This window comes from Oryctolagus cuniculus, chromosome 16 (assembly GCF_964237555.1).
Source record: "Oryctolagus cuniculus chromosome 16, mOryCun1.1, whole genome shotgun sequence".
Taxonomy (NCBI): domain Eukaryota; kingdom Metazoa; phylum Chordata; class Mammalia; order Lagomorpha; family Leporidae; genus Oryctolagus; species Oryctolagus cuniculus.
Window position 1 is genome coordinate 13,829,487 of NC_091447.1, and position 18,147 is coordinate 13,847,633.

General features: G+C 48.2%; 1 protein-coding gene across 1 annotated transcript in view; it reads left to right on the top strand.

Annotated features, from left to right (window-relative positions):
- DNAH11 (dynein axonemal heavy chain 11) overlaps positions 1–18,147 on the top strand; it is a gene marked incomplete in the record, with an annotated part of 360,436 nt that overhangs the window by 261,086 nt on the left and 81,203 nt on the right. The window contains 1 exon segment of the mRNA XM_070059638.1: positions 6,502–6,669. Coding sequence (XP_069915739.1) covers positions 6,502–6,669 — 168 coding nt within the window.

Below are 18,147 nucleotides of genomic sequence, written 5' to 3' on the forward strand. Positions count from 1 at the left end.
TGTTTTTAATTTATTTGAAGGGGAGACAGGCATGTCGTCTTGTTTCCGCTGGTTCACTCCCCACATGACCACAATGGGAGAGGCTGGGCCAGGCTGAAGCCAAGAGCCCAGAGCCTCTTTCGGGTCTCCCACATGGGTGCAGGGGCCCAAGGACTTGGGCTGTCTTCTGCTGCCTTTCCATATGCATTAGCAGGGAGCTGGATTGGAAGTGGAATAGCCAGGTCTTGAACCAGTGCACGTATGGGATACTGGTGTCATAGGCAGAGGCTTAACCTATGGCACCATAACACTGGCCCCAAAACACATGGCATTTGACCTGTAGCAGTAAACACAAGACTCCGTTTGCTTGTCTGTGACATGGGGATGTGGATAACACCTACTGCACAGTCGTAATGAAGTTCAAAAGACACCATGCATGTTCAAGTGTCTTGTCAAAGTAGAAATGAGATAATTAACTCAATTTCAAAGTGGGCCAAAGATTGCAATAAGCATTTCTTCTTAGAAGATACTCAGAAACCGATAAACACATCTTTAATCGTTAGAGAAATACAAGCCAAAAGCACAGTGACCTACTTAATACTCGGTAAGATGGTTCTAATAAAAAAGTATGGGCAATGCCAAGTGTTGGGGAGGATGTGGAGAGAGGAGAAGCCTTCGGCCCTGCCAGCCAGCATGTAAAACAGCCCTGCCCTCTTTGGAAAACAGTTCAGCAGCCCCTAAAACTGTTCAACATGAAGTTACCATGTGACTCAACAAGGCCATCCTCGTGGATAGACACCTGAGGGAACAGAAACGTGGCACCGAAGCGTGTGTGCCAGTGCTCACTGCAGCAGCCTTCACGGTAGCCAAAAACAGAAATAACCCGAATTCCCTTCCACTAGCGAATGGACAAATAATATAGTATATCCTTTGTGGGGAGCAACTCGGACTAGACTAAGTTCACTGGAATTAAGACTTATTCTATGCATCTGCTCTCCCACAGTATGGCGCTGGGAGAGGAGTAAAAACAACTTTTACACAGCTGCCTCCAGTTCAACCAGTAACCTGCAGGAGCTGATCCCGCTTCTGATTGGAGGAGAGCAGCGTGCTTGGCGTGTGGGTAGCAGAGTTGGGATTGGTGGAAGAGGACTATAAAGGAGGAGAGAGACAACATGCACCAGGAACATCTAAGAGGAACATCTATCTGAAGGAACACCTGAGCAGCCCCCAAGAGAGCCGGCCGGCGGTGTGCCGCTCCCCCGCGGAAGTGGGGAAAGTGGCAGGGGGAACCGCCCTTCCACGGAGGTGGAAGGGACGGTAGCCAACCTGGGAAGAACCAGTAGCAAACCCGGGGAGGGCCGAGCAGACAAAAGAACAGCGCAGGGTCCTGTGTCGTTCCTCCGCGAAGAGGGGGAGCGACAATCCTTCCAATGGAATATTATTCAGCCATTAAAAGGGACAGAGTGCTTGCACATGCCACGACATGAGTAAACCTTAAAAATTCCAGGCCATGGGGAAGACACAAAAGGCCATGTGTTGCATGATTCCATGTGTGCGGAGTGTCAACAGGAAGCAGATCTGTAGAGACAGGAAGTGCATGGTGGCCAGGTTGAACAAAGAGGTAGGATTTGAGAGTGACTGTCAGTGGTCACAAAGTTTGGCTTCGGGGTGAGCAAAGTGTTCTCGAATTAGACACTGGGGCTGACCAGTGAATCTATGAATCTACTAAGACCCACAGCATTACATACTTTCAAGGGTTGATTTCCTTGTATATGAATTATATCTCAATGAACTGTTATTTTTTAAGATTTTATTTATTTGAGAGGTAGAGTTATAGATCGAGGGAGGGAGAGACAGAGAAATCTTCCATCTGCTGGTTCACTCCCCAAATGGCCACAACAGCCAGAGTTGAGCCAATCTAAAACTAGGAGCCAGGAGCCTCCTCCAGGTCTCCCATGCTGGTGCAGGGGCCCAAGCACTTGGGCCATCTTCACTGCTTTCCCAGGCCATAAGCTGACAGCTGTATCAGAAGAGGAGCAGCTGGGATGCAAACTGGTGCCGAGATGGGGTGCTGGTGCTGGTGCCACAGGCGGAGGCTTAGCCTACTATGCCACAGCACCAGCATCAAACTATTATTTTTGAAGTATAAAGTTTATAGCTGTATTGGAATGTATATTTAAAAAGTGACTAATAGGTATATCATTGCATCATGAAAAATGCATTTAGGTGGAGTTATGTAACTGTGTTAAAAGTAGGTGGCTCTATTATTTAAAATGTATTTAGGTAAAATGATAGAAGACTTGACTTACAATTGCTGAAACAAACAGTAATGTATTTTCCTCCTATTATAACAAAATTCTAGGAATGGACCCTTTTCGGTGTTGATTGGACACCCAATCTCCTATACCCACATACTTCTGCCTACTTAGTGCATGGCCGTTAACTCTCACACATTCTGCCTCAGGATCACAGGGTGGCTGCCACACCTCCATATTTCTCCAGAGAGAAAGGAAACCATTGACATCAGCTGAATATTTCTCTTTTTAGAAGAAAAACTTAAGTTTTCCTAGACCTTGCTGAAATCCATCTGATAGTGGAAATTTTACTACCCTCCTCAAATCAGGGCACTCTTAGGAAGAAAAGAGAGAAGTGTGGAGGGATGGGTAGGCAGGGTGCTAGCCTAATTTCTGACAAAACTAGGAGATTATTAAAAATTAATTGTAACTCACCACAAAGTTAAACTCGCCATCCTTCTACAGGTCAGTTGCTGGTGTGTGAACTTGCTGTTCATTTTGCAAAAATTAACCCTGTCCACTGAGTCTAGCTAGCTGCACGTCTCCTCAGGGTCTCCCAGTCACAAGCTTTTAAACCATTCATGTTTGTTTTCTTTCCCTCTCCCTCTCCCTCCCCCTCCACCTCTCCCTCCCTCTCCCCTAATCTTTAGGCAGCCCACTGTCCACAGATGGTCTACTGCATATCTGATTGGCCTAGAAAGTCCGTGGACACCCCAGCACTGCTCACTCAGGGCACCCTCTGACGGGGTCCAGGCCACCAGCATCTCTGCTGCACCACACTCACCTTCATCATCCCACGCTATTACGCATTCCCCTCATTACGGGGGAGATGTGTTCAACACTGACGCCCATCTGTGTTGCCGCCATGCGCGGAACTCCCCAGATACACCAAGGGTTTTACGTGTGTGACCTGTGAGACTGTACACGATCTGATCCTGGGGGCCTCTCCGCCCCCTCCCCTCCTGCTCTACCTCCTCCATCCTCCCCCTGGTGCCAGTTCCCTCCCTGCACAATGGCTGCCTCTTTCCTGGGCAGCCACATCTCTGGCCTTCAGGTCTCTGCTCAAAGTTGTACTGATCATGTGGTTGTGTCTGACTTCCCTACATGAGAGAGCACTCATACTGCCCCCCAACATGCACACACACAGCCTAACAGCTGTTGTCCAGTGACTCTGCAGTATTGCAGTTTCATAGTGCCCATCACCCCATGACAGTTAACATATGAATAACATATGTTAACATATGAATATATCTGTGTGTGCAGTATACACACACACTTCGTTTTGACTTCTTGCCCCAGCTGGATTATAAGTTTCTCAAGAACAGGATCTTCATCTGTTTGTGCACCACTTGGTCCTAAGCCTACAAAAATAGTCCCTGGGGGGTCCTAGACATCAATAGGTGTTTGTCGAATGAATGAATGGTTGAGTTCTGAGAGCCCTCCATGCTTAAAATTCTAGAGCTTTTGAATTCTCGCTTCTATCTGTTGAGAAAGTTCACCACTACTGACATCCGCAGTGACTTCATGGGAAGTGGTAAGATGTAAACCGTTGGAAATATTTACCACTTGTGAGGGATCTGAGCAAATGCACGAGTATCAGAAGTAGAATCTTCCTAGAGTAGTCACAGAACATCTGGAAGTCTTAGCAAGGGAGAAGCCACGCATCTCTGACATAACAACATTCCCAAAGGCTTTACTTCTGGGTGCCAATGTACATGAAGAGAGGAAAAAAGGTTGGACAGTGTGAAACTACACCCATGGACACAGACACACACCGCACTCACGTACATACGCACACATATAAATTTGAAGGATTAATTGAAGATGTCAGATCTTTTCCTTTGAGAATAAATTCTTTCTAACTAGAACAGGAGACAGTTAACTTCTGAAAAGCATCAAGACTGATGATTTTGTCTATATAGCATTGACCTGGAAGCTCAGCCATTCAGACTAATAAATCAGGCAATTTATATTTAATCATTAACTAACTCCTGAGCCGAACAGCTGTTCAAAATTAGAAATGGGTCACCCCAGCCAGGATGACATTACAGGCAATCTATAATGCATTAGAATAAAATTATGGTGATTTTTAACTGTCTAGAAATGTATTACAGGACATGTTCCCACTCTTAAACCCTTGTTAGCCTGGGTCAGTACTGATTTATGTTGCATGAATGGTATGGCGAAATTATTGACAATTTCAGTAGCCAATAAGTCTACAGTTAGTAAATCCTCAAATTTCAGAGCTGTTATGGAGAATGAGGTGGGTGCACGTTATTGTTTATCATTGACAAACGAAAGACAACAGGATGGAAGGTAGGTAGATGAGAGATTCTGCTTGAAAAACGAATGGGTACATTGTCTCTGGTCGAGGAAGGAGCGTCCTAAATTGCAGAGAGCGAGCGAGAGAGCTGCCGTCCCTCAGCGTCTGCTTACGTGGCTAACTCGGGGTGATCTTCATCAGGTAAAGCAAGGGGGCATCTTAGAACAGCTTGGACGACCACCTTCGCGTGCGAATTCCCCAGCCTTGGCTCTGTGCGAGGAGGGCTCCCCGGAGGTAGTGTTCCGGTCGGTGGTGCTGTGCGCCATTCTCGTTTTCTGTGGTCTGTCTGCTTTCACGACAAATCCAAGGTTCCACAGCATGCTTCTTCATGAGTGCTTCATCAGTATCAACTTTCGGATTTTTCTTCCCCAAAGTCTACGGATTTGCACGTTTTCAGAATGCTGTGTTAATCTTTAGCATGCCTGAAACGAAGTGAATTAGGGGACTGTGCTGCAGTTCAGCCAATCCATACGTACTTGTGGCAGTTTTATTCAAATCCAATATTAAAGACTCCACATACTTAACCTGTAAGTCAGAGCACAAATGGCCATCTACCTAGAGAGAGGGGCTTCCGCGGCATTTCTTGAGCGGACTGTCATGGAGGCAAGTGGCAGTCCCAATTTCTATCTTGTAACATAGGGCACGGCTTCCTCCAGGGAGTTCATGACAAGGTGGGAAGAAGAACCCAAGTTTAGTCACTATTGGCACTCACTTGTCTTTAATTAAGAGGAGCCAGAATAGATGGGTGTTTACGCGTTCATTAATTAACGGGAGTGTTTTTAATTTCCCTTTGTAATCAGCACATGGCCAGTTTGTTAAATATATGAATATAATATGAATATTATATGTTTATATAAATATATATATATGCATACGCACTGCTGTAAGGCAGTGCAGCGCCATTGTCAGCACTGAAGGACCTGAGCACACCAGGCTAACGTTACCCATGCTGAGATCTTGGGTCTTCCATTCGCCAAGGAGCAGGGACCCAATTATAGTGAAAGAGTGAGAGTGTTGGGGCTGGTGCCGTGGTGTAGTGGGTAAAGCCACCACCTGCAGTGCTGGCATCCCATATGGGTGCCAGTTCGAGTCCCAGCTGCTCCACTTCCGATCCAGCTCTCTGCTATGGCCTGGGAAAGCAGAAGATGGCCCAAGTCTTTGGGCGCCAGCACCCATGTGGGAGACCTGGAAAGAAGGTCCTAGCTCCTGGCTTTGGATCAGCATAGCTCTGGCCGTTGTGGCCAGTTGGGGAGTGAACCAGCAGATGGAAGATTGATCTCTCTCTCTCTCTCTCTGCCTCGTCTTCTCTCTGAAACTCTTTCAAATAAATAAATCTTTAGGAGTGAGAGTGCTGGCCGGCGCTGCGGCTCACTAGGCTAATCCTCCACCTTGCGGCACCGGCACACCAGGTTCTAGTCCCGGTCGGGGCACCAGATTCTATACCGGTTGCCCCTCTTCCAGGCCAGCTCTCTGCTGTGGCCAGGGAGTGCAGTGGAGGATGGCCCAAGTGCTTGGGCCCTGCACCCGCATGGGAGACCAGGAGAAGCACCTGGCTCCTGCCTTCGGATCAGCGCGGTGCGCTGGCCACGGCGGCCATTGGAGGGTGAACCAATGGCAAAGGAAGACCTTTCTCTCTGTCTCTCTCACTGTCCACTCTGCCTGTCCAAAAAAAAAAAAAAAAGTGTTCAGCTAGAAGATGTCTAAGAGCCGACATGGCGTCCTGTGGAGCTCAGCTGAAGAGAGTCTGGGAACTCCTTCCCGGGGTGGGTTTCAGGCCTGTGACAGGACACAGGGTCCCCGGTGCAGGAGGATGGAGCTGGGACTCGGCCAGGCCGATAACTGCATTCCTCCCTCGTGGGGTTGGTGCTCGCCCTGCCGTCACATCGGAGTCCCTTGGTCTTTCAGACAGAGAAGACTCGCTGGGGTCAGTCCATCCGCTCGTTTGAAGCTCAGGAGAAGACGCTGTGTGGCGACGTCCTGCTTGCGGCTGCCTTTGTGTCTTACGCGGGACCTTTCACCAGACTGTACCGCCGGGACCTGGTGGCCTGCGAGTGGGTCCCCTTTCTCCACAAGGTGGGTGCAATTCCCCTCCTCGCCAACACGCGGACTGTTTGGTTGCAGTCTCAGCAGGAATCACCAGATTGACGTCAGGTGGGTTTGTACCTGTGCCCCAGTAGCAGACTGCGACTTCTCTGGTTACTTCTCGTGTGTGGCATGGGTTTCCTTATTCTAACAATGGTTTCTAACAGGGAGTAGAGGAGAATTGCAAAAACTACTGTGTGATCATTAGCCAAGCATTGTTAACAAAACTATAACTGGAATCAAATTGGAATTGGTAGGATACTGAATCACGGGCTATGTCCTGCTCGCTTACTAACAGTAGGAGTCGTGTTGTTAGAGCTTATTCTCAAGACACTATTCAGATGGAGATTGTAGTATTATGTATACAAGTGTAAAAGCAGTTTACTCCCAATTTGAAAATTCCTGCCTGCTGATAAGCAAAGCAAAATCCAAGATTTGGAAGCCCCGAAGTTACCCAGTATAAGCTCCGCCTTGTACAAATAGGGAAAGTGGGACTCAGGGGGTTTAAATGACTCAGAATAGGAAGTCAGACACGTGGGCTGCCTCTCTCGGGTTCTCTGTGCACCATTTATACTGGCAGTGGAGGTTTGCTGTTGACCTGTCCAGCCCTTTCTGGTGTGCAGTCAAGGGTACCCCAGCTCTCTCCGCATCCTTTTGCATGTTGATCGTTGGGGCCCACTTCTTGCAGTGGCTGTGTGCACCGCATCAGAGGGATTTTTGCAAATGGAATGAAATTAAGAGATTCAGGGACAGGCCACTGGTAAGGGCAGCCCAGCAGCAGTCATTTCCAAAGAAGGATCTATTTAGAAATGATTTGCTCCATCTGAGGTTTCCGACCTTGGTTTTGTATTGAGAACTTGGAAGCGATTGTCACTGTATCACTCCTTGAGAGTTAAAGGCTTTTACCTCCATGAAATGTGCTTTTATGTAAAAGGAGAAAGTAGTGTTCTTGTCTTTTTCCTGATTCTTCCTGCACTGAGAATTTCGAAAGTGTCATTTGTCTAAGTCTTCTCTTACCTTTTTACTCAGTCTTCTCCAAATTTGAGTCCATTCGTGTCACCTAGACCACCCTAAGGCTCCTTTCAGTGGACCTTCAGTGGTCTTTCCACGTGGTCCCCTCTGCCTTCCTCATCGCTGATAAAGCATCCTCGTGCTCTCCAAAATTGCACGTTACACTCACTCACTTTCTGATGTCAAAACTGTCGGACTTGACCTTGTCTTCCTGTTATCATTGATCTTTGAGGCATGCGCTGATGGTGCAAAGTTACGCAACCTGCCATTTTGCATTTTTTATGTTGGACATTTGCCTGCTCACATGTGGTTTTAAATGGGTCCTCAGTTGCCACCACAGCGTCTTGCCGTATATAAGTTTCTAGAAGGTTCCACTTCAGTTGATTTGTGCTTTCCTAATTGCTTAAAACTACAAACATGGGGTTCTATGAAAATAAATTTTGCTTTGAAGAGATCATAAGAATAAAAATAGTAAAATGGGTTGAGTTATCCTAAACACTCTAAACAGACAACCAAAGGAAAATAATAATTCTCTAGGGATATATGCTAAGCATGGTTTCATTTTAACCGTAGGTCAGGGCTTTGCTGTGACCCCGCAGTTCTGGCCAGGGAATCCCATGTCCATTTTCAGTCATCACAGTGCTCTCTCCCTCTCTCCGTAGGCCTTAATGCTGCAAAGTGAAAAACAGACTCTAGAACAGCACCATCGTCCCGCACCTTCAGCTCTAGGCTTAGCCGTCTAAAAAATAGGAAAGTGATTGCAAGTTGCAGACATGATATTCCTTTGGAAGAGAGTCTGCTTTCTCTAAGGCACCTGGCAGGAAGGACTAGCTGAAAATGGACACGTGTTTCTCCTTGTGGGACCGAGGGTTCCGGTTTCTGTGCTGCGTGCCTGCAGTGGCATCTCCATGCATGTGGGCAGAGCAGAGGCACGGGCACCTCCGTGGGGACAGGGAGTGGGGTCACAGGAAGAGCCAGCAGTGCTCACCGATGCTGAGCTGTTGGCTCGTTTCCCCGAGTCATGGCCTCATGAGAAGCGACTCCTGTTGTCTCTCTCCCAAACACAGGGTGTTTTCTAGAGCTCTGCTCCTCTGTAGGTAATTTCATTTCATCCTAACAGAGAGAGCGTCTAATGGTTCATTAATAAAACAATCAGCAAGTGACTATGATTGGTGTGAATTATAAAATCTGTACTAAGAGTGTCATTTATTGATGATCTGTTGACATGTTTAAGATAACCTTGAAAGGAACTTTTTTTTCTCAATTTAAGATGCAGGGAGAGAAAGAGATGGAGAGAGCTGTCCCATCCACTCACTCCTCCAATGCCTACAACAATTGCGGGTAGGCCAAGTGGGGAGCCAGGAGCCAGAAATTCGATCCATGTTTCCCATGTGGGTGGCAAGAACTGAATTACCTGAGCCTTCACCACTGCCTCCCAAGGTCTACGTTGGCAGAAAACGAATCAGGAGCTGGAGCCAGGAGTTGAACTCAAGTATTCCCATGTGGGGAGCAGAAGTCGTAACCACTAGGCTAAACATCCATTCCCAGGATGTTTTTGACAAGAACCAACTATCTTTAATGATTTCCTACATGTGAAAACTTTGTATTCCTGGGGCCAGCGTCATGGCATAGCTGGTTGGGCCGCTGCCTGTGACGCTGGCATCCCATGTGGGTACCAGTTCAAGTCCCAGCTGCTCCACTTCCAAACCAGCTCCCCACTGATACACCTGGGAAAGCAGTAGAAGATGGTCCAAGTCCTTGGGCTCCTATACCCACATGGGAGGCCCAGATGAGGTGTCTGGCTCCTGACTTTGGCCTGGCCCAGCCCTGGTCATTGCTGCCATCTGGGGAGTAAACCAGCAAATTCAGCACATGGAGGATCTGTGTGTGTGTGTGTGTGTGTGTGTGTGTCTGTCACTCTCTCTCTGGCTCTCTGGCTTTGCCTTTCAAATGGCTAAAATGAATCTTAGAGAGAGAGAGAGACAGAGACAGAGACACTTCTTATTCCAAATTCACTGATTCTCCCTTACTTGGCAAAGAAACTCAACTCGGTTCAAGTCAGGACTCCACGAGGGGACTATATCTTTACTTGACCCAGTGATTCTAGAGTTTGCTGAATGAATTTGGCTTTAAGAACAGTCAAGATTGGGCCGGCGCCGCGGCTCAATAGGCTAATCCTCCACCTGCGGCGCCGGCACACTGGGTTCTAGTCCTGGTCGGGGCGCCGGATTCTGTCCCAGTTGCTCCTCTTCCAGGCCAGCTCTCTGCTGTGGCCCGGGAAGGCAGTGGAGGATGGCCCAGGTGCTTGGGCCCTGCACCCCATGGGAGACCAGGAGAAGCACCTGGCTCCTGCCTTCAGATCAGCATGGTGCACTGGCTGCAGTGCACCAGCCGTGGTGGCCATTGGAGGGTGAACCAACGGCAAAAGGAAGACCTTTCTCTCTGTCTCTCTCTCTCACTATCCACTCTGCCTGTCAAAAAAACAAACAAACCAAAAAAAAACACAGTCAAGATTAATTTTAAAACAGAACAGAAAGAGGCACTTGCCCTTCGGGGTTATAAGATGTAATTCTAAAACTAGAATAATCACAGCAAAGTGTTTCTGCCGGGGAAATAGAAGGTTTCTCAAGGATGGAGACATCTGTGACATGAGTAATATACGACATTCATAAACTCCCACAACTCATCCAGCACCCGCCAGCCTCTGTACTCACAAGCTCTGCCTTCTCTCTTACGCTCTAGGAGGAATAATTGACAGTGAAGCCAACGAAGTCGGTTGTGTACTAGGTTTCCTCCCCTTTTACTTCCTCCAGGACAATTCTCAAGTGATTTTTCAGTCTGACATTTTGTTAAGTCCAGGAGTCTGGGGCTGGGGCCACTTGATTCAACTCATGGCCCCATCCGGCCACCAGCGCTTTTTTTCCACTTGTTCCCAAGACGGTCTTCCTCCTGCCTCACCGGTATCTCTTTGGACTTCACTGTATTTTCCTCTTCTCCACACTGTCTTCCTGTTGAAGTGCCCAGGACTTCAAGCTTGGAGGCCCTGCATTTTCCTGTTCATTCACAGCTTCCTTGTCATCTATCGAGGCTCATGGCTTTAGGTCTCCTCACTGATGACTCCCATGTGTTTGTCTCTGCCCCAGACCGTGACATTGTCACGTGGATGTCTGAGGATGCTGCCGGTACAGTGCCCCCAAGCAATTTTTGGCCTCCCCCAAGCTGTCTCGTTCTGAGGCATCCCTGACCTGTTCAATGGCAACTCCATCCTTGTGTGAGTTTAGGCTAAAAATCTAGCTCTTTTTTTCTGACACCTATGTCCAGTCCATCCAGAAGGTTCTATAGACTTTCCTATCAAAATAAGTCCATAATCTCACCACCTCTGCTGCTGCCATCTTGGAGCAGAGCCCTAGCTCTTGCTTGGACCCTGTGGAACCCTCCCGAGAGCTTTCCCTGCTTTGACATTGGCTGCCGCTCTTCCTGATCACCTTGTAGTATAGCAGCCAGGGTGAGTCTATCCAAATGCAAGTCGGATTAGTGTAATTTTGTGGTCAGATCCTTAGAAGACCTCCCGTTACTACAGTCAGCACAAACTCCTTATATACATCCTACAGAAGCGTTTAACTACTGCGTCATTCAACCCTGTTGCCTCTCTGGATCCCCTTCCCGGCATTCTTTTCCTCACTACCCTGCTTCTGTCACTCTGGCTACCTTTCTTGAATGTACCAGGCATGGCTCCTTGAGCCCCTGGCCCTGAGTGTTTCCTGTGCCTTGAAGTGCCTGTCTCCAAGGCCGCCGGCAAGCCTCACTCCATTCCTTCCTCAAGTGTTTGTTGAGTTAGCACCTTCGAAGCCCTGAATGCAGTGAGAGCCCCGCCCCACCACGTGTCTCCTCCACCCCAGCAGGCACTGTTGTTCTAACAGAGCATTTATCACCGTTTTTGATATTATTTCCTTTATTCATGTATTATGGTTAGGATGTCCCCCAGTCAACTAGAAGAGTCTGTAATATAAATGTACCATATTTCATTTATCCACAAGTCAGTTGATGAACATTTGAGTTATTAGCACTTTTCGGTTGTTATGAATCTGCTTCTATGAACATTCAAATGATTATGTACACTTTTTTTTTTTCTCTTGAGCGGACATAGGTTTTATTTTTCTCAGGTGCACGTGGAGTGGAATTTGCTGAGTCCTATGATAACTCCCAATTGACTACTTTGAGGTACTGCCAAGAGTGTCCATGCATGTCTTTGAACTAAGTGGATATGGTCTAAAACCTACATTGTGTTTCAGTAGGGAAGTGGTCTCAGTGGTGAGACCAGAACCGGTTTGGGAGAAACGAGGAAGGATTTGGCTGTATCTAGGACAGTGAGGTATCTCTGGAACGGACAAGTGCTGTGAAGCAGCAGGGAGCTGGAGGAGAAAGTTGTTGGATGGCAGATGAGACTTGGCAGTCATCCGAGCATGGCGGCGGGGCGGGGGGGGATGACAGGGTGCGATTCCGTGCTGACCTGTGTGCGCAAGGGGCAGAGGAAAGTGGGCCTGGGGAAGCCCCAGGGGAGAGTGGAGTCCCGGGGGACAGGAGAGGTGTCCAAGCCACAGAGACAAGTGAGAGGAGAACTGGGAGGGGCTTCAGACTTGGAAACATGAAGGACGTTGGTCAGCACGGCAGTGCAGGGAGCCAGGAGCCAGCTTGCCCTGTTGGGCAGTAACGAGAAAGTGAGGCAGCAGAGGCAGAAGACAGACTGTCACCCTGGACTGTGAAGGGAAGGAGGTGGCCAGAGGTGCCTAGTGAGAGACCCGGCTGGTTCTTTCAGCAAGGCTGTATCTAGAGCCTGTTTCGGTACTTTGGGTGAAGAGGAAATTGCCTATGGGAAGAAGGGAAGAGCTGTGATGATCAGTAGATGGGGAGGACAGGGTCCATCCAACATGGATGGAAGGGAATGGCGCTTGGGTAAGAGGAGCAAGAGAGCCTGCCCTGGAGTGTGAAGGAAGTGGATACAGCGCCCCCCGCTGGTAGGAGGAGGCACTGCCTGCTGGACAATGATAAAGAGAACTGGAATCCGGACAAGTTGGAGGAGAGCGGTGAAAGCATCAAAAATAACACCCTAAAGGCAATAGAAGAGTAGTTGTTACGTGTTGCCACGCAGATTTGAGAAACACAAGTTGAATTTGGAAAAGATAGAGTTGGAGTCATAGTAATAAAGCTTTTATCAGCAACATTCAAAAGCTGTGATTAAAAAGAGGGACAGGGAGGGGCCAGCGTTGTGGCACTGCAGGTTAGGCTACCACCTGGGGCACCAGCATTCCGTGTAAGCACTGGTTCAAGTCCTGGCTGCTCTACTTCCAGTCCAGCTCCCTGCTGATGTGCTTGGGAAAGCAGCAGAAGATGCCCAAGTGGCTGGGCCCCTGCCATCCAGTGGGTGACCTGGAAGAAGCCTCTGGCTCCTTGCTTCAGCCTGGCCCAGCCCTGGCCATTGAAGAGTGAACCAATGAATAGAAAGTCTCTGTCTCTGTCTCTGTCTGTCTGTCTGTCTCTAACTCTGCCTTTCAAAAATAAATAAATGTTTAAAAAAATAAAAAGAGAGGCCAGAGATGGTTGAATCCAACCAGGGCAACAGGTTTTCAAGCAACCAGAAAGGAAGGAGGCAAGGAATACCATGGGATGAGCTGAAGAGTCATTAAGGAATGGGAGGTGCAGTGTAGATTGGATTAAGATGGGAGTTTAGCCAGAAGTTAGCTGAGAAAACATGGTGGGACTCTTCAAAAAATGAAGCATAGAATTACTATGTGATCCAACAGTTCTACTTCTGGATATATACCCCCAAAGAAGTGAAAGTGGAGACTTGAACAGATACTTGTAATCCCACATTTATAGTAGCATTATTCACCATAGCCTAATGGTGGAAGCAACCAAGTGTTTAGGGAAAGATGAATTTTTTAAAAAATGTATTATATACATACAATGGAGTATTTTTCAGCCTTAAAAATGAAACATGCTACAACAGAGATGCACCTCGTAGACACGATGCTGAGATCAGCCAAGTGCAAAAGGATGAAAACTGTCTGACTGTCTATAAAGTGGAGTCAGAAGCCAATGTGTTTACCAGAAACTGGGAAAGAGAGGGACTGTTAGTGGAGATGGCTGCTCACAAGAAAGAATCCAGGCATGAGAGAGAGAGTGGTGGTAAGCAAGGTAGTGAAATTCAGTGAGACAGGGCATCCATCAAGACGGACGGGCACCTCTCCAGATGGACCTGAGAGAGAGCACCCAGTCATTTGGACTGTGAGAGCTCAGAGCAATACCCCGGATAGGGCGGGCAGCATCTAGGAGAGTGCTGAGCGTGCAGTCTGCCTTTGGACTGGGGCTTGTAGGGAATGGGATCCAGGTTACCGTTTCTCCCTCCCCCAACTCTGTTCTCTGGACCAGGGTTTTGCTGGGTGTGAAATAAGTACACTTCCTCCCAAGGTTTCACTACCCAGTGTGATCAGACTAGGTAGTTCACTTGGCATTGGGCAGAGGGGAATCTCCTGGGACCACTTTTAAATTGTTGGGGTATGGGCAGGACTTTGTAGTGTAAAATACTGGGCAGCTTCCAAGGCTCTCTCTGCAGGTGCTTTGTTTTCTGTAGATCTCACTCACATATGTGGGCTGATTTCTATCTTCCAACCTAACAGGAAGGGGAGTTATTGTTTAATAAGTACTGAGTTCAGGTTTTAGGGGACAAAAAAGTTCTGAAGGTAGATGATGGTGCTGGTTGCCCCACAGTGTGGATGTCCTAAATACCACTGCATTGTACACTTGCAAAGTAGATAAAGGGCTGTGGTGGAATAAGAAGACCATGCCAAGATGGCCGCTGGCAAGCCAGCGTCAGTTACTCAGGAATGGCTTTGAAACCCACCAGGCAACAGAGCCTGCCTAGCAACAGGCTGTGATTGGTTAGGGCATAAACCGCCCCTTGACCAGATTGGTTGCCTTGGCTATTTAAGCTGCTATACCAACTGAAATAAATGAGTCTTCAGGCTGCTCACTTCTGGGCTGCTTTCACCCGGCTCCCGGGGTCTGTGTGGTGACTCCACGCCTCTTGCCCCCACCACGCTCCTCCTCTCAGAATGAATCCACCTCAACAAAGGGGCAGGTGTTTGGGGAAGTGGAGGAGACATTGCTTGTGAAGCCCACATCCCATATCAGGGTGCCTGGATTCAAGTCCTAGCTCTGCTCCCAATTCCGATGTCTTGCTAATACTTGCCATAGGAGACAGCAGGTGATGGCTCACATCCCTGAGCCCCTACCACCTTACTTGGGAGACCTGGAGCGAGCTCCTGAGCTCCTGGCTTCAGCCTGGTCCGGCCCCAGGTATTGCATGCATTTGAGAAATAAACCAGCAAATGGGAGATCTGTCAGTATCCCTCCCCCTCCTTCTCTTTCTGTCCCTCCCCCTCTCCCTCTGCCTTTCAAATAAATAAACCAAAAAATATTAAGTGGATACAGTGACAAATTTTTTTTTAATTTATTTTTTGACAGGCAGAGTGGACAGTGAGAGAGACAGAGACAGAGAGAAAGGTCTTCCTTTTACTGTTGGTTCACCCTCCAATGGCCGCCGTGGCCGGTGCACCGTGCTGATCTGAAGCCAAGAGACAGGTGCTTTTTCCTGGTCTCTCATGCGGGTGCAGGGCCCAAGGACCTGGGCCATCCTCCACTGCACTCCCTGGCCACAGCAGAGAGCTGGCCTGGAAGAGGGGCAACCGGGACAGAATCCGGCGCCCCGACCGGGACTAGAACCCGGTGTGCCGGTGCCACAAGGCGGAGGATTAGCCTATTGAGCCACAGTGCTGGCCTAAAGTGACAAATTTTACGTTATGTGACAGGTGTCCTAATGCTGTTGCTTAGAGTTGAGTGTCGCATTGAAAGATGCAAGAGAGGTATAGACAACCATGGCAAAGAACTGAGTTTGGAATTGGAGATTTCAGTGGTGAAATAGTTTAAGGTCTAGAACAACACATCTTATGCCCTTCAAAGGCATGCCAACATCCTGGGCAGGAGCGAGCTGTGTAGATGAAGCCAGGGGTGGGCAGTGGTGTCTCCCCCGATCCCTTCTCCCCAGGGTGCTAGAGAGGAATGAAAGGTGGTTCTTTGTCCTGAAGGACATCACAGTCAGTGCATTTGTCATCCACGTGGGCATTGAGCTGGTCACGAGTTGAAATCACACTCGGCAAGACAGAAAGGACTAGCAAACAAGTCGTTAAGAGGAAGTACCTACAAGAAGACGGCTCTGTAGCTGCACGCCATGGTCCTTAAAGGTGGAGCGTTCCACATGGCGGTAGGCAGGCTCTGCAGGGGAGTCAGACGGATGAATGGCCTCTGTTTCCCAGTCGTGGGAACATTAGCAGAGTGAACTGTCTCCACTGACAGAGGCCCTCCAGCACAGGCGGGTGCTAGGGTAGCGCTTCTTGCAGCCTCACCTTGGAGTCATGCGGGAGAGAACTTGTGAATTGCATCGCTGCTGCTGAAGGCTGGTTCATTGCGTGGGGCCCTGGAAAGCCTGTTGCAGCTTTCGGAAGCTCCCGTGTGATCCTCCTGTGCAGCCTGGGGATGGAAGTCCTTGCCCGAGACAGAAAGCAGCAAGAGGGAGTGAGGGAATTTGGTCCAAACAGGATTAAAATGCTGGAGGGCATGTAAGAAGCACATTTGCAACAGGGGACGAGAGTTTGCTTTTTTTTTTTTTTTTAAGATGATATGTATGAAATGAAGTTCATTTTCCTCTGCCTACACCTGTTAAAAATTTATGGTGCAGGGGTAGCATTCAGACTTGAGGTCCGATGCCCATGTCCCCCTTCAGAGTGCCTGGGTTTGCTTCCTGTTTCCAACTCCTGACTCCAGCTTCCTGCTAACATGCTGTGACTCTGGGGCCAGCACTGTGGTGTAGTGGGTAAGGCCGCTGCCCTCAGTGCCGGCATCCCATGTGGGCACTGGTTCGAGTCCTGTCTGCTTTGTTTCTGATCCAGCTCTCTGCTGTGGCCTGGAAGAGCAGTAGAAGATGGCTCAGGTCCCTGGGCCCCTGCACCAGTGTGGGAGACCCGAGGGAAGATTCTGGCTCCTGGCTTCCTATCTGTGCAGCTCTGGCCATTGCAGCCAATTGGGGAGTGAACCAGAGGATGGAAGACCTCTCTCTGTATCTGCCTCTCCTTCTCTCTGTGTAGCTCTGACTTCAAGTAAAATAAATAAATCTTTAAATATTTTACACACACCCACACACACACACACACACACACACTGACTCTTGGAGCCAGTGTCGATGGCTTAAGTACTTGGGTCCCTGCCACCTAAGAGACCAGAATTGATGCCCTGGCTCCTGGCTTCAGCTCCCTCCCATCACAGCCCCAGCTGTGGCAGGCTTTTAGGAAATGACCAGAGGATGGAAGAGCATTTGCTTGCTCTCTCTCTCTCTCTCCCCCCTTCTCTTCCTCTCCCCACCCCCACCCCAAAGTAATTTATCTTAAAAAAATTGTGAAAGCAAGGCTTATATTTATAAATCTCGAAAAATATTTTATTCAGTAAGCAAGTTCTATATGGGGTCACACAACTCCCTGTTTGAATGCAGTGTGGTACAGAAAATAGCCAGCAATTTTTGCTGTGAAAGTCTGACTCCAAACACTCACAATATTTATGACGTTCTCCCAAATGAACTACATTGTTCCTATTTCCTCTACTCAGTCAACCTGACGAGAAGAGAAAGGGGACGCTGCTGTGTGTTGGTCCCCAGCACTCTGCTCAGCACAGAGTAGACGCGCAACCAGTTCAAGCTATTAAATTTGGGCGTGTGGCTTGTAGGCTCTGCTTCTGTTAGTCCTTTTAACTTCAGAAATCAAGGTTATTAAAAAGCCTTGAATTGTTTCAAGCTATTTGTATTGAGCAGAAAGTAGGAAAAGATGCCCCTGGCTCATAGAAGATGCTTATTCTAAAAGACAAATCATAATGTCTTCAAGGAAACTATATCTTGTCAGATACTTGGATTCATTGTACATATCGCTAGGAAGTAAGGTTTGCCTTATGTTTCAAAAAATTTTTTTTTCAGTTTTTGCTTATATGAGAGGCAGAGAGAAACAAAGAGAGAAAGAAAATGCTGCCATCAATGGCATTCCCCATGTGCCTACAACAGCCAGGACTGGGCTATGGCCCACCTCATGAGCTTGGAACTCAATCCAGGTCTTCCATGTGGGTAGCAGGAACCCAATTGCTTGAGCCATCTCTGCAGCCTACCTGGTACTGCACTAACAGGAAGCTGAAGCCAGGAGCCAGAAATTAGCATTAAACCTAGATATTATTCTATACGTCCCAGTTAGCATTTTAACTGCTAGGCCAAACATCTTAGTTTCTCTCTCTTTTTTTTAATATTTATTTATTTATTTGAAAGGCAGGGCTATAGAGGGGCAGAGACAGAGAGAGAGGTTCTCCATC